Here is a 15,324-nt window from a genome sequence, read left to right as displayed (position 1 = left end):
TTCATTAAAGGAGATTTCCCTCAATGATCAGGTGTCGTCCCAGCTTATCTTTTATAACCTTATTTACCTGTAATGGTATAGATTTGTGAACCAAGGTTAGAACACTTCTTGCTTGAGAAGTAAAAGGTGCTGAGAAGACATTTCCTCTCCACCTCCTCCTTAACCCTTATATCCCAGATGTTCATCAGGTGCATTTTTTGAAGGAGTACAATATTAGATTGTAATGACTTAATCCTAAACATAACTTGCTTAACTTACTTGAGTTTTTGTAGCCCTCTACAGTTCCATGATGTGATTTTGACTTCTAATTCACTGGACATTTTACATAACTATCACTGAATTTCCCGGTACTTTTAAGAGTGTTTGCATGGAAAAAACAACCAAAAGAAAAAATCAAGTTACATTTGGTAACAAAACTACAAATCTCTAAATAACCATCCACCCAGGGTCCCTTGACCTGAATCTTCCTCCTCTCAAATCTTTAGGCTTCCAGATAGCAGTTATACGTTCCACACCCAGAGTGAGGATCGCTACTACTGAGCAAAGAAAAACAAAATCACTAGAACCTCTAACCTACGCTTGTGCTACTCCAGTCAAAACAGAACATTTGTGTGAAAACCTTCACTTCACAATGAAATAAATCCAACATGACCAGATGTCAAATCATATTGTGGGGAAATGCACTTAAGATTGTATATGCTTATGGGTTTAGACTCTTATCCCCAGTTGTAAGTAAACATAATCAAACCTTGAGTAAAATCCCTTTACACTCTGAATTTAAACACTTTTCTTGGTAATAAACAAAGGAATATATATGTTCCAGTGGGGAATAACTAAACATTGAGAACACTTTCAGGTGGTTTTCATTTTGTTATAACCTCGCACAAAAGCACAACTTTAACAGTTGCTGAGATAAAAACTAGTTATTATCTTTGAACAATATTCATAAAAATGATTAATAATACTATTTTCTGAGCTGAGTATTTAGTAAAAAGAAAATATATCAGCTCTAACCTGAGATGTTGCCGTTCACTTTACCAGACAAAAGTCTCTCTCCTTTTCTTAATCTGGGCGCTATCACTCACTTTATAGTCACTCAGTCCGGTCCCTTTTCTGACCTGATTCTTTTGGCAAAGTCCTCGGCGTCCTTGGGGTTGCTGAAGATGTGAGATCTTCCTCCAAGATAACAGCCTACGTTGGGCTGGTCTCACCTGCAGGCACGGTGTTAGCCGACAATGGGCTCTCTGAAGCAGCATTAGCATAAGTGCTAGCGGGCTGCGTGGCTTGTCTGCTAGCCATGTTGCTAGCACCTGGCGATGTATAGTTTGGCAGCGTAGATTGTTGAGTTCTGCCGCTACCTTGATTTGCTTTCCTTTGTGCCGCAGACATTACTCTTGCTTTTCTTAAAAGTTTGTGTTATTTCACTCACCAAAGTCCGAGTTTTGTGAAGGATTTAGAAAATAGCGTAGCAGAACAGGTTAACACACGTCCACTCAACATGCCGCCATACCGGAAGTCTCCGAGCGTTCTGTCTGTCACATCTTTACGGGCCAATCAGAGCAACAAAACACATGACTTAGTCGCCAGTGAGCTGCACCTCTACTGAAGGAGTAAACTCCATTTAGAGCTGTATAATGCGAAACCATGGCGGCTGTAAACATGTCAATACACAACTTTTGTCGTTTTTGAAAAGAAAACTCACTGCTGTTCTTTGTTCTTCTTTTAAAGAAATGTCACCAAGATCTGTTAAAAGTGGCGCTTTAGCAGCATCCACGCTAAGCTCTTCCGCCATAATTGCACCGGCCTCTGGTTGCTGCTTGCATACATCACGACTCTGCCATGCCAAAAGGTACTTCCCCTCATCATTGACTGGTCCTGTCACTTTCTAACTGGACCCAAACGGTTCAGATGGAAGCTTTGCAAGATGGATTTGCCGCCACTGAGAACAAGGAAACGGGCGTATCCATCTGCTTTGCACTGTCAGACAGATACTGCAGCACCTAAAACTCTTGTAGCAGTGCACTCCATGTTAAACCATGGCAAACTTTAAGCTGGACTCTTCTTTTTTGGACAATAGCCTTCAGGGCACTCTGACAGAAACTGTAAGGCTTCCTCATCACAATACTGATGAAAACAGCTGAATCTAAGAGGTGGTCATAGAGACACACAATTATCTAAATGCTCAGGCTCTCTTCTTCACGGAAAAGATGTTTAAAACATTTCTGACTTTAGTAGGAGAGTCAGTGAGAGGTTTGCCTCTCTAAAAGGAGGAAGGATCCCACTACAAAACAACATTTCTGACCTAAATAAGAGAGTTAATGAGAGTTTTGCCTCTCAGAAAAACGAAGGAATCCTACCACAAATCAGCTGATAGAAATACATGCAGGGTCTCTCATCGTAATAATTATTTTTCAAAGTAGCTTTAACTAACACAAAGTTTTATTTATTTTATACAGTCTTGTAAAAGGAATTGGTAGGGTTCATGCATCTTGTTTATTGTATACAGATTCAGGTGCTTTGATGGAATATTCTGCTGATTAAGCTACAGGACAGGACAGCAGACTGTCTTTGAAAAAGGGGAAACATTTCCGAAGCAGAAATTTACTGGAGGTCAGGATCTCTGCATCTCAAAGCTCTCTGATACATGCTACTATCTATTTTTATGTCATTACTGGTAACTGTACCACATGCTCACTGACATGCTGCATGTCTCTTACTAGATCTTTCCTTGATAATATATGCTGATGAGTTTTTAAGTGTTAACTTAATTTCACATTTGAATAAAATGATTGTTGTGTGTTAAAATGCAAAGAAGAATTGTTGTTTTTATACTTTCAATTTTTTACTATAAAAAGAGACAATGTGCCCTGTAGCTGAACTGATTTAGGACAGCCCCACCAATGAAATTTTTTCACCAGCCGCCAGAGACATGCAGTAGATACGTGGAACGGTCTATCTGGCATGTCAGGTGCCCAGTTATCATTTCACATTTAAAACTGTGCTATGCTTATTGTTCATAGTTACTGCTTGTTGTATTGGGGGATTAAAAATGCATATCAAAACTATGGTTTGTGTATGTGTATTAAAGAATTTAAACTTATCACCCTTAAAGTTAATGGCCTGATAAGCCCTATCAATAATACTAATTTAAGTCCATTTTACACCTCTATTCTAAGAAAAATAGAGGTTTCTCGTTGGTAAAAAAAGAAGGTAAACTGGACACTAGAGAGGTGGCACTGTTAAACCTATATTTACCTCTGAACAATAAAAGGGTGTTTCATAGGAAATAACTGAATTAATTGAATTTCCAATCACTGACTTCATGATTTATGCTGGGGACTCCAACATTATCTTGGTGCTACGGTTTGTTCCAAATAATAGAGGGAATATAACATGACAAAAAAATTGGTTAAAAGAAGAGTTCAGGATTTTTCATCCAAGAGATGTTGAAGAGATTTTCAAAACCATGACAAACCATATATATTCTACTCAAATTGCAATCTCTCTTGTTTAAGGGTTTATTATTTATTATGCACAACTCCAAGAGAGGCGGGTTAAGCGAGTATGAAAAAAGTTAGGTTTACAAGATCATTTCACTGTCTACTTAGTGTTACATTTAGATAGCAGGGCTAAAAACACAACGAGGAGCTAAAACATAAGCATGTTTAACTAACCCTGGGTTCAGGGAAATAATAAAAAATGAACAGAAATGAACTTAGAGAATAATAATGATGGGAGTGCAAACCCATTTCCAAGTTCTTAGTTTATGAAAAATCTTTGAGTGCACTGTGGCACAGCACTGCCCACCAGTGGACACTTTTGTGAAGTACCTTTTTTTTTTCTCAAAGGCTCTGGACACTCACACAGGTCTGTGGGATTGACTGTAGAGGTCCAAACCTTTACTACAGTGGTTCCCAACCTTTTCCAACTCAGGGCCCACTTTTAAGTCTCAAAAATTTTCGCAGCCCACCTCCAACTGCATAAATACGGAGGCCATATACTAGTGCATCTCAAAAAATTTGAATATCATGAAAAGTTCAATATTTTTTGTCACTCTTTTCTAAAAGGGAAACCCATATATTTAATAGACTTGTTACACATAGAGTGAAATATTTCAAGCCTTTATTTCTTGAAATGTTGATGATTATGGCTTACAGATAAGAAAACTCAAAATTCAGTGTCTCATAAATTAGAATATTTCATAAGATCAATTAAAAAAGGATGTTTTAAACAGAAATGTCAGGCTTCTGAAAAGTTTGTTCATTTCTATACCTTCAATACTTGGTTGGGCCTCCTTTTGCATGAATTACTGCATCAATGCGGTATGGCATAGAGGCGATCAGCCTGTGGCACTGCTCAGGTGTAATGGAAGCCCAGGTTGCTTTGATAGCGGCCTTCAGGTCATCTGCATTGTTGGGTCTGGTGTCTCTCATCTTCCTCTTGACAATAACCCATAGATTATCTATGGGGTTCAGGTCAGGCCAGTTTGCTGGCCAATCAAGCACAGTAACACCATGGTCATTGAACCAGCTTTTTTTTTTTTGGGGGGGGGGTGCATGGCCCACAGGTATCACTTGGGAATCACTGCTCTATTAACAATTGTGTAGGTGTTGACAAGTTAGTTTGATTGACAGCTTCACCACTATGTTCATTCTGTAGTGCATGTTTTGGAAGTAGGACTTGTTAACCTGTAGGAGGACTGTAGGACATGTAGAGGGACTAAATAACAAGTAACAGTGACTTAATGGATAATAAAGATGACAGAGGCATATTGTGATTATGAACTGTAACAAGCACTCTGATTGGCTGAGGATATAGACCATAAGGTACAATGAATAAGCAGCGTTAGGTGAGTAGAATTGGGCAGATATCACAATTTTGCCAAAAAACGATTAAGGCAATTATGCTATGAGGCTAATCATGTGTAAGTGGATAAGACTGATTTAAGGCAAGGTTTTCCTCCCTCTGCGATCGTGGGGGTATATCCCGAGGGGAGCCTTGCCGCCAACAACTGCTTGTCTGATTAATCCTCAGGTGTGTTCCAAATCACGCTGTAGCCTCCCGGACCCTAAATCATTAATATAAAACACATTTGATGTTTACGATTCTAGGTCATAGTGCCTCAGTGTACCCACAACAACAAATGAGAGGGAGAAGATGGAGTCACCAGCTGGATCATATATACTTTCATCTCTCACAACCATAAACACAATTGTAGCTTCATTACAGCCAGGATTTATTTCATCCTGAGTCTTTCCCTTGTTTTATGATTTTTACTGCACCTGTAACACATGCCAGGGCAGCATGTTTTTTTCAGAGCTGTCATTTTATTCTGGCTCTAGGTTTAGGGTGTAGGCTTTTGCAATCACCTTTGCAAAATGCAATATGCATATTTTTAGAGGATTAACAGCAGTTTACAGAGGCTATTTTCAGCTTTTAGTGTTTGTTAGAGTTTTGTCTCTTGACTCAACAGCCGGGCTAAAATTTTGGTTAAATCAAGTAAACGTGTCACATTTGCAACAATGTTTCAATCAGTTTGGACTTAAAGCTCTATAGTTAAGATCAACCTTGTGGTGCAACCAAACAGTTATACAACTTAAGGTACAAAATAGTTTCAAGATAGGGTTTGGCATGTACTTAACACCATAATTTAAAACAGAACTTAGACATAGTTGGTGCAACAGGCTGCTGAGTATCTGAAAATTCATAAAAACTCATTAAAAGACATCAGGGCTGGTAAAACCTTGTAGATTTCATTGATAGCGTTTAAGGTGCAGCTGACTGTGTGTAAGGGACAGCTGATCACTTTTTTCCATTATGTTTGTTTCAACTACTTACATACAGCTAAATAAATAAATAAATAAAATAATGACTTTTCACCCTCTTTTTTATGGTTCAGTCATGTTTAATCTGTGTAAAAAAAGCTAGCTGTTAAAAGGAAACAACGATTCCGGTTTACTGCCAAGCTAAGTTTTGCTGATTTTAATCACCATTTTTGGCTTTGTTACTTTTCAACTTTTGTATTTTTGCTCTTTAACAATTGGACATCAGTTTTACTGCAGCAAAAAGTTGGAAATAATTGCCCATCCAACTGTAAACCATTACTATTAACCTGGCAGCATGTCAACTGTTTGTCCGAGTGAGCTCAGGGGGCGACACTTTGTAATATTGAGAGATGATCTGCAACGTGTTAATAAAGTGGCAGTTACTACAGATCTTTGGACAGATCTCTCCACGGAGTCAAGTTTCTGTTTGCTATTTTCCTCTCTGTCATCTGAATTTCAGTTTCTCTCTCATAGTTTTCATAACTGACTCACCTCCAGCCAGCAAAGAGTCCCAGAGAGTTTTCTGATAGTCCAAGGCGACTCTACCTGCAAAGAGAAATGGGGCCACTTATTATTGCAGCAATTGCAGGCAAGAAATAATTAAGCATTAAAGCATTTAGTTTCATTTATTTTGGTTACACAAAAATTTGGAAGGTAGAAGCTAAAATTATTGATCAAGGTAAAGAACAGCTGCAGATAATCTGGATTAAAAAAAGAAACTTACTTAAGACCCTTAAGTGATAATGCCCCCTGTGTCCCAAATGTTTACATATCAAGGTTAGGTTTTTCTTTTAGGGCTTGCCTTGAACTCAGGATCATACAACTCTGGTATGTCATATGCTCATGCAGCTTCTAAATTTAATCATTAATAAGCCTACCTCAATTTCCCCCTCTTTAGCCACCTTATAGAAATGGCACGTTGAGGCCTTACCTCTTGGATCTGCCCGTTGACCTCTTAAAGCTATGAATTAATGGAGGGGGTCAAACGGATGAAAGAATAGATGGCTTTATTATCCAAGCATAAGTGCTGCTCAAAGTTACCTCTTCACACAAACATACTCACACTATGCTCTCCTGCTGTAGACCGTATTTCATAGGAATAAGCCAGCAGGATGTCTACAAGGCTTAGCCACACTTGGTGACGAGACACTTTGTCTAGCAGGTAGGAGCGGTTGTTGAATTTCCTTAGCTGTTCCTTTTCAGAGTTGGTGAAGGATATGGCTGCACAAAAAAAGACAACCAACAACGCATTATTTCAAGTCAGCAAAAGTATTTCATTATTTTTAAAACCATTATCAGAACTAAAACCCTATTGCCTTTAGCCCTACAAAACCAAAAACAATCCAGTATTTTCTGTCAGTTTGGATCTGCTCTATAAAGTGTTAATTAGTGTCTTATCTCTTGATTTACCCTGTCCTGGCTGGGTGTATTAGGTATTCTCTCTATCAAAACAGTCAAGCCATTGTTTTCCAAGCATAGAAACGGCTCCTAAAGTATAACTGCCAATCTTTTTCAACATCACGACATGACAGTGTGAATGAAAAAGAATCGCTATGCTCACAATGAGGATGTTGAAGTCAGCGTCTCTTTATTCAAGCTGTGTACAGAATGTCAAACATCACAGGACTGTTGGAGAGGAGCTCCCCAAAAAGAGAGTTGTAACAGTATTTACGCATAATAAAAATTCCCCTCAGCATACGTCATGGTTGCCTAGCAACCAGAAAGTGAAATTTTTTATAGCATGGGAGAGACTCAGTTGAAAATTCCCCTCCTTACCTTCAAGGCCACCTGCCTATCTTAGATAGATAGAGAGATAGTTGTTTATTGTCACATTGCATTTTAAAAACACAACAAAATTACGTTTGGCAGTCTCCTTTGTAGCAGCAAACACAGTCATCCAAGCGGTGGTTAGAAATCCATAGCCTCACACCATCCATACATCCTGCTGGCCAAGGAGCAGGCACCCTGGAGAAAGAAGCTTGGTATGGCAGGGTTGTGTGGGGCCGCTCTAAGCCTAGCCTGCAGCCCAGCTTGTTTGTCCCGCTTCCGCCTTCTCACACAATGCCGTCTCTGCCTCCTCTCCACTGGCTGTAGATGTCGCGCTGCTCCACGTCATCCTCCTTTCAGTCTCCAAGCACCCTGTTTTCTAAATAATCTCCATCGGGAAAGATGTAAACTCAGTGGGCACGCTGTCAGTTCTGGTGTAAGTGTAGGGCTTTGTTTTGCTGCAAGTGATGGAGCACCGGGCCGCTGCGTTCGTACGAGCTGCCCCATGCTATCTCAACAGGTAGCATTTGGTAGTCTCCTGTTGATCAGGCAGGGTTCCATGGCAATTACTGGCAGTTGTTTTTAGCTTAACCTAGCCAGGAGATGTAGTTGAGACTGAGGTCTTCTTTTTCAACTTTTTGGGGGTTTTCATGATAGAAATTTCCTGTTCCTTCTCTTAAAGGTGTCATGGACCATTCATCTTCCTTGTTTTCATAAGTTTCAACATATGTTGTCAACTTCATTGTAAAAAACACTACAAGTCCAAGATATACCTCAAGAGTGCATCTTTCTTGCTGCCAACTGCTCTGGTTAACCGGCAACAGAACTCTGTGTAATTCTGTGTGAATTTGAATATTTTACCAAAATATCTTATTATCTTATTATGTTATATCTCTCATGGCCTTAATTTTCTGCAGCTTCTTGCTGCTGATGCTTTCATGCACTCCTAGTTTTAAATAGTTGTTGTGATATGTGTCACCATAAATGGGCCTTGATGCACAGGTCACCTGATAACAATATAATATTAAAAAACATTTGAAACACCACTTCAAATGAAACATCTTTAAAGTTATGTTAATAAATATTGTAAAAAGAGCAGAAACACAAAAACAAGAGAAAGAGTCAAACATTTAGAAAAAAGAAATAAATATTCTTCTTTGGCCAGATGTTATAAACTATTCACTTACACAGACTGGCCAGCGTGCTGTCCTGCCTTGTCTCCAACTGAAATGTATGGCACAATATGAAGCACAAAAACACAACTGAAACCCTGCACTGTTGCACTTCAGGCCCAAGATTTTTACCTGGGTTGTGAGTGTTGTACTTACTTTTTTGGCACATGCTGCGACATTAAATTCAAAATATGCATGTACTTCCAATCAAACAAAATATAGTTTCAGTTTAAACATGAAATATTTTGTATTTATGCAGCATTCAATTAAAAATATGATCAAAAGGATTCACACATCACTACATTCTGTTCTTTTTCACATTTTATTCAGCACCCCACCTTCTTGGAATCTGGGTTTAAATTTTATATTCATAAGCTGAATTTAATCTCATTGCAGCAGTCATAACACCAAAATGGTGTTTTGAGCTGAAGTTCATTTGTTTGTGCATGATCATACTGAATCAAAAGGTGTGTAAAACTCAGTCGTCTGATGTTTACAAAAAAAAAAAAAAACCCTTCTCATTTGCAAGGTCATATTTTTAAAGATTTTTTTTCTTCCCTCGTATATGGCGTCTTGGTTTTTTTTAATCTACTCCAGTGTTTTCCCCTTTACAGTGTTTTAAGTATAATTTACCCTTTTTGGTTTAAAGCTTTAAGAAAATAAAAACATTCAAAATACTAATTTTATATGAATGCAACTAAGTGTCAGCTGCATCAGGCAAGATAATTCAGATTAAAGGGTGTATAAATTATATATTTAAAGATGATTTTAACTCACAAGTTTCCCCCTCCTGCTCTGTAGAAGGACTCAGCGTTGTCCACCATGGTCTATACTTCAGCAGCCTCTTTATCTCCTCATCCTCATATAAATCAGCACTGCAGTGATGTAAAAAATGTTAGCAGATCATATACAGTGCTGAACAGGAAAAGGGGAATTGTTTCAAAATTTCAAGAGGTTTTTGCCTTGATAAACTTACAGGTAGTGGTCAGGAGAAAAAGCACAGGCTTCAGCATGCAGCCGGGCCTGCCTCCTCTCTGCTGATGTGCTCTCTTCTGGGTTTTTGACATCAATGACATCACCCATTTCTTCCTGTCAAGAAATTACAAATGATTATTTCTCACAATGTTATCTTTCACAATGAGAGACAAAAATATCAATGATGATAAAATTGTAAAATAAAAAGGTTTTACTGGCACTAAATCCACCTTGGCAAAATTAGTCCCTGATCCATTCTTCACACCTGACTCTGCCGTCACACTAGTTTGCACTCTGGTCACTAGTCTTGTAGTACTCAAGAATGCTCTTGGTCTTGAGACATTTTGAATGTCTTGGTCTTGTCTCAGACTCGAGAGCATTTTTACTCGGCCTTGTCTCGGTCTCTGACTGGTCTTTTCCATCAAGACCAGTTGAGACCAGCACTGATCTGCTATTCTTTGAATTCATTAATGTGGTAATAAGCAGAAGCACTAGCTAAAACAACAAATACGGTCATGGACGAAAGTATTGGCTCCCTGGAATTTTTCCAGAAAATACACCATTTCTCCCAGAATTTGTTGCAACTACAAATGTTTTTGGTATACACGTTTATTTCATTTATGTGCAATTGGAACAATGCAAAAAAGCAGAAGAAAAAAGACAAAATTGACATAATTTTACACAAAACTCAAGAATGGGCTGGACAAAATTATTTGCACCCTTTTAAAACTGTGGGCAAATCATTTTATTTCAAGCATGTGATGCTCATTTAAACTCACCTCTGGCAAGTAACAGGTGCTGGCAATATAGAAATCACACCTGAAGCCAGTTAGAATGTATAAAAGTTGACTCAGCCTTTGTGTTGTGTGCCTGTGTGTGTCACACCAAGCATGGAGAAGAGAAAGAAGAGCCCAGAATTGTCTGAGGACCTTGGAAGCAAAATTGTGGAAAAACATGAACAATCTCAAGGTTACAAGACCATCTCCAGAGATCTTGAAATTCCTTTGTCCACTGTGTGCAATATAATCAAGAAGTTTATAATCCATGGACCTGTGGCTAATCTCCCTGGACGTGGACGGAAGAGAAAAACTGACAAAAGAATGAAACATAGGATAGCTCGAAAGGTGGATAAATATCCACAGTCAACTTCCACACAAATTCAGGCTGTCCTGCAGACTCAGGGTGCAAAAGTGTCAGCTCGGACCATACGTCATCTGAATGAGATGAAGCCCTATGGCATGAGACCGAGGAGAACCCTAGTGCTGACAAAGAGACATAAAAAAGCCTGACTGGACTTTGCAAAAATGTACCTGAGTAATCCTCAAGCCTTCTGGGAGAAAGTTTTGTGGACAAATGAGACTAAGGTAGAGCTTTTTGGAAAAGCATGTCATTCTTAACCTGGCACGCCAGATGGATTTGTCTCACACATCCATCTGGAAAACCACTCATACACAGCGTTTGGGAAAAAACTCGAAGGGTGATTGGATGAATGTTCTGTCTGTCACATCTCCACGGGCCAATCAGAGCAACAAAACACCTGACGTAGCTGCTATCAAGCTGCTCCCCTACCAAGGACTACACTCCATGGGGAACTGCATAACACGAACCATGGTGGCTGTAGACATGTCAGTACACAACTTTTGTCGTTTTTGAAATGAAAACAACTCACTGCTGTTCTTTGTTCTTCTTTTAACAAAGAAATTTCATCAAGTTCTGATAAAACTGGCACTTTAGCAGCATCCACGCTAATGTCTTCTGCCACAATTGCACCGGCCTCTTGTGGCTGCTTGCTTACGTCACGACTCTGCCGTGTCAAGAAGTACAGCCCCTCGCCGCTGATTGGTCCTGTCACTTTCTAACCGGGCCCAAACAGTCCAGACGGGAGCAAGATGGATACGCCAATGAGAAACACAGAAATGGGCGTATTCATCTGTTATGCAAGGTTAAGTTCTACTGTTTACAGAAAATGGAATGAGGCCTACAAAAAAAGAACACAGTGGATGTGTGAAACAAATCCATCTGGCGTGTCAGGTTACCAAAAAGGTGGAGCTGCACACACAACAATAGGGGGTTGTACTGACTTCACGTCAGTGCGCAACACAGCTGCTCAGCTGCTTGGCTCCGGGCTGCAAAACACGGAATCTGCACTGTGAGGAGCAGGCGAAAACGGGAGAAAAACTGATTAATATCTGCTTAAATCTGGGATATTTGGACTCAACAGAGATCCAAAATGTTTCCTAGTCTGTCGATATTGATATCTGGCCATTAATCAAGTTTCCTGATGTTTATCTGGATCTGATTTTAAGAACACAAAGCAGAGCCTGAAGGCTCATATTAGCCTGGTCTATCCGCGATGGATGTGAAACTAAATTAATGCTCAAGTTTTGTGAATACAAAGCCTTAAAACAGCTGATTCTATGTACTGTAACTAGTTATTTGTCTACTTCTTACTTGAGGTAACCTGTGAAAACATCGCTCTGTGGTTGTTGGACGTGTTTGTAAAACTTTGTGCTGCAGCCTATTTTAAAATGAGATCAGCGCACCCAGGATTTCTGACGTAATCTAGCTTGATTTTAACACCAGCTAAACTTTTACCTTATCTTTAATCACAGTACAGCTCTAAACTTTAATATTTTGTTGTATAAACTGTTATAGACTAGATACAGTGCATCCGGAAAGTATTCACAGCACGTTACTTTTTCAACATTTTGTTATGTTACAGCCTCATTCCAAAATGGAATAAATCCATTTTTTCCTCAAAATTATACACACCACACCCCATAATGACAATGTGAAAAAAGTTTGCTCAAAATTTTTGCAAATTTATCAGAAATAAAAAACTAAGACATCACATGTACACAAGTATTTACAGCCTTTGCCACAAAGCTCAAAATTGAGCTCAGGTGCATCCTGTTTCCACTGATCATCTCTGAGATGTTCCTACAGCTTAATTGGAGTCCACCTGTGGTAAATTCAGTTGATCGGACATGATTTGGAAAGGCACACACCTGTCTATATAAGGTCCCGCAGGTGACAGTGCATGTCAGAGCACACACCAAGCATGAAGTCAAAGGAACTGTCTATAGTCCTCCGAGACAGGATTGTCTTGAGGCACAAATCTGGGGGAGGGTACAGGAAAATTTCTGCTGCTTTGAAGGTCCCAATGAGCGCAGTGGCCTCCATCATCCATAATGGAAGAAGTTCATAACCACCAGGACTCTTCCTAGCCACCCGTCTAAACTGAGCGATCGGGGTAGAAGGGCCTTAGTCAGGGAGGTGACCAAGAACCCGATGGTCACTCTGTCAGAGCTCCAGCAGTCCTCTGTGGAGATAGGAGAACCTTCCAGAAGGTCAACCATCTCTGCAGCAATCCACCACTCAGGCCTGTATGGTAGAGTGGCCAGACAGAAGCCACTCCTTAGTAAAAGGCACATGGCAGCCCACATGGAGTTTGCCAAAAGGCACCTGAAGGACTCTCAGACCATGAGAAACAAAATCCTCTGGTCTGATGAGACAAAGATCGAACTCTTTGGTGTGAATGCCAGGCGTCATGTTTGGAGGAAACCAGGTACCGCTCATCACCTGGCCAATACATCCCTACAGTGAAGCATGGTGGTGGCAGCATCATGTTGTGGACATGTTTTTCAGCGGCAGGAACTGGGAGACTAGTCAGGATTGAGGGAAAGATGAATGCAGCAATGTAAAGAGACATCCTGGATGAAAACCTACTCCAGAGCACTTTTGACCTCAGACTGGGGCGACAGTTCGTCTTTCAGCAGGACAACGACCCTAAGCACACAGCCAAGATATCAAAGGAGTGGCTTCATGACAACTCTGTGAATGTCCTTGAGTGGCCCAGCCAGAGCCCAGACTTAAATCCGATTGAACATCTCCGGAGAGATCTGAACATGTCTGTGCAACGATGCTCCCCATCCAACCTGATGGAGCTTGAGAGAAGCTGCAAAGAAGAATGGGTGAAAATGCCCAAAGATAAGTGTGCCAAGCTAGTGGTATCATACTCAAAAAGACTTCAGGCTGTAATTGCTGCCAAAGGTGCATCAACAAAGTATTGAGCAAAGGCTGTTAATACTTATGTACATGTGATGTCTTTTTTTTATTTCTGATAAATTTGCAAAAATTTAGAACAAACTTTTTTCAAGTTGTCATTATGGGGTGTTGTGTGTAGAATTTTTGAGGAAAAAAATTAATTTATTTCATTTTGGAATGAGGCTGTAACATAACAAAATGTGGAAAAAGTAACGTGCTGTGAATACTTTCAGGATGCACTGTATATTCATATATAAACATACAGTTACGACTCCAAACGTGTCTGTACATGTATTCCATCAGCTGATGAGCTGTACTGACAGCGGCTAACATAATTAAAATGTAGTTATCTTTTTAAAAGCACTTTCAGCTGAAATAAAGCTGTTTAATGCTTATTCCCTAGTGATTTCTGTCACTCATCCTTTCTATAACTCTGCAGCTGGACCAGCTGACTCACACTGCATGGGACTTCACATTAATAGCTTTTAAAGCCCGCCCACCAAGTGGGGTTTAGCTTACCAAACTGTACTGAATCAAACCTGACCTCCTGATGGACACATGGCTATGGTGGAGGTTCAAAGGTGTTTTGGGGCTGTTTTGTTGCCTCTAGCACTGGGTGCCTTGACTGTGTGCAAGGAATCATGAAATCTGGAGACTATAACAATAGATTTTGGGCCGCAATGTAGGGCCTAGTGTCAGAAAGCTGGGTCTGCATCAGAGGTCATGGGTGTTCCAGCAGGACAATGACCCGAAGCATACCTCAGAAAGCACCAAGAAATGGTTGGAGACAAAGCGCTGGAGAGTTCTGAAGTGGCCAGCAATGAGTCTGGATCTAAATCCCATTGAACACCTATGGAGAGATCTCAAAATTGCTGTTGCAAGAAGGCACCCTTCAAATCTGAGATACCTGGAGCAGTTTGCAGAAGAAGAGTGGTCCAAAATTCCAGTTGAGAGGTGTAAGAAGCTTGTTGATGGTTATAGGAAGCGACTGGTTTTAGTTATTTTTTCCCAGGGGTGTGCAACCAAATAGTAAGTTGAGGGTGCCAACAATTTTGTCCGGCCCATTTCTTGAGTTTTGAGCAAAATTATGTCAATTTTGGCTTTTGCTTCTACTTTTTTGTGTTGTTCCAATGCACATAAAAGGAAATAACCATGTGTATGCCAAGCCGCAGAGCTGCAGAGCTCAGGGGTGCCAATACTTTCGTCCATGACTGTAGCTACACCTGCAAAAACTTGGACATAAGTCCATCTTATTTCTAGTCACAAATACCTATGAATACTTACTTTAGGCCTCATTCCCCTGACAATTTTAGATAAACATCTCAATTTCAGATATTTAGAATAATTCCAGGATACATACAAGGATATATATATTTTTTTACAAGAAGTTAGGTGAACAAATTTGTTAAGATTTGAGATTTTTGCATGTTGTGCTTTGAAAGAGCTGCAGACATCTTGTTTTTATCTGTCAAATGTATTAAAAGAAGAGAAAAGTAAAAGAATGCTCTTACACTGTTCATGTAAGTCATATTTTTTTA

The 15,324-nt window shown here is 39.8% G+C and overlaps 1 protein-coding gene across 2 annotated transcripts in view; it reads right to left on the bottom strand.

The window, feature by feature from the left end:
* The window catches only part of shq1 (SHQ1, H/ACA ribonucleoprotein assembly factor), an 82,622-nt gene that overhangs the window by 16,624 nt on the left and 50,674 nt on the right, over positions 1-15,324 (bottom strand). For both annotated transcript variants that reach the window (XM_041794973.1, XM_041794974.1), the window contains 4 exons: positions 9,741-9,853; positions 9,542-9,639; positions 6,889-7,046; positions 6,318-6,371 (listed from right to left, as the gene is read on the bottom strand). In XM_041794973.1, coding sequence (XP_041650907.1) covers positions 6,318-6,371; positions 6,889-7,046; positions 9,542-9,639; positions 9,741-9,853 — 423 coding nt within the window. The remainder of the gene's footprint in view (positions 1-6,317; positions 6,372-6,888; positions 7,047-9,541; positions 9,640-9,740; positions 9,854-15,324) is intronic.

This window comes from Cheilinus undulatus, linkage group 9 (assembly GCF_018320785.1).
Source record: "Cheilinus undulatus linkage group 9, ASM1832078v1, whole genome shotgun sequence".
Taxonomy (NCBI): domain Eukaryota; kingdom Metazoa; phylum Chordata; class Actinopteri; order Labriformes; family Labridae; genus Cheilinus; species Cheilinus undulatus.
This window is presented reverse-complemented; position numbering and strand designations above follow the sequence as displayed.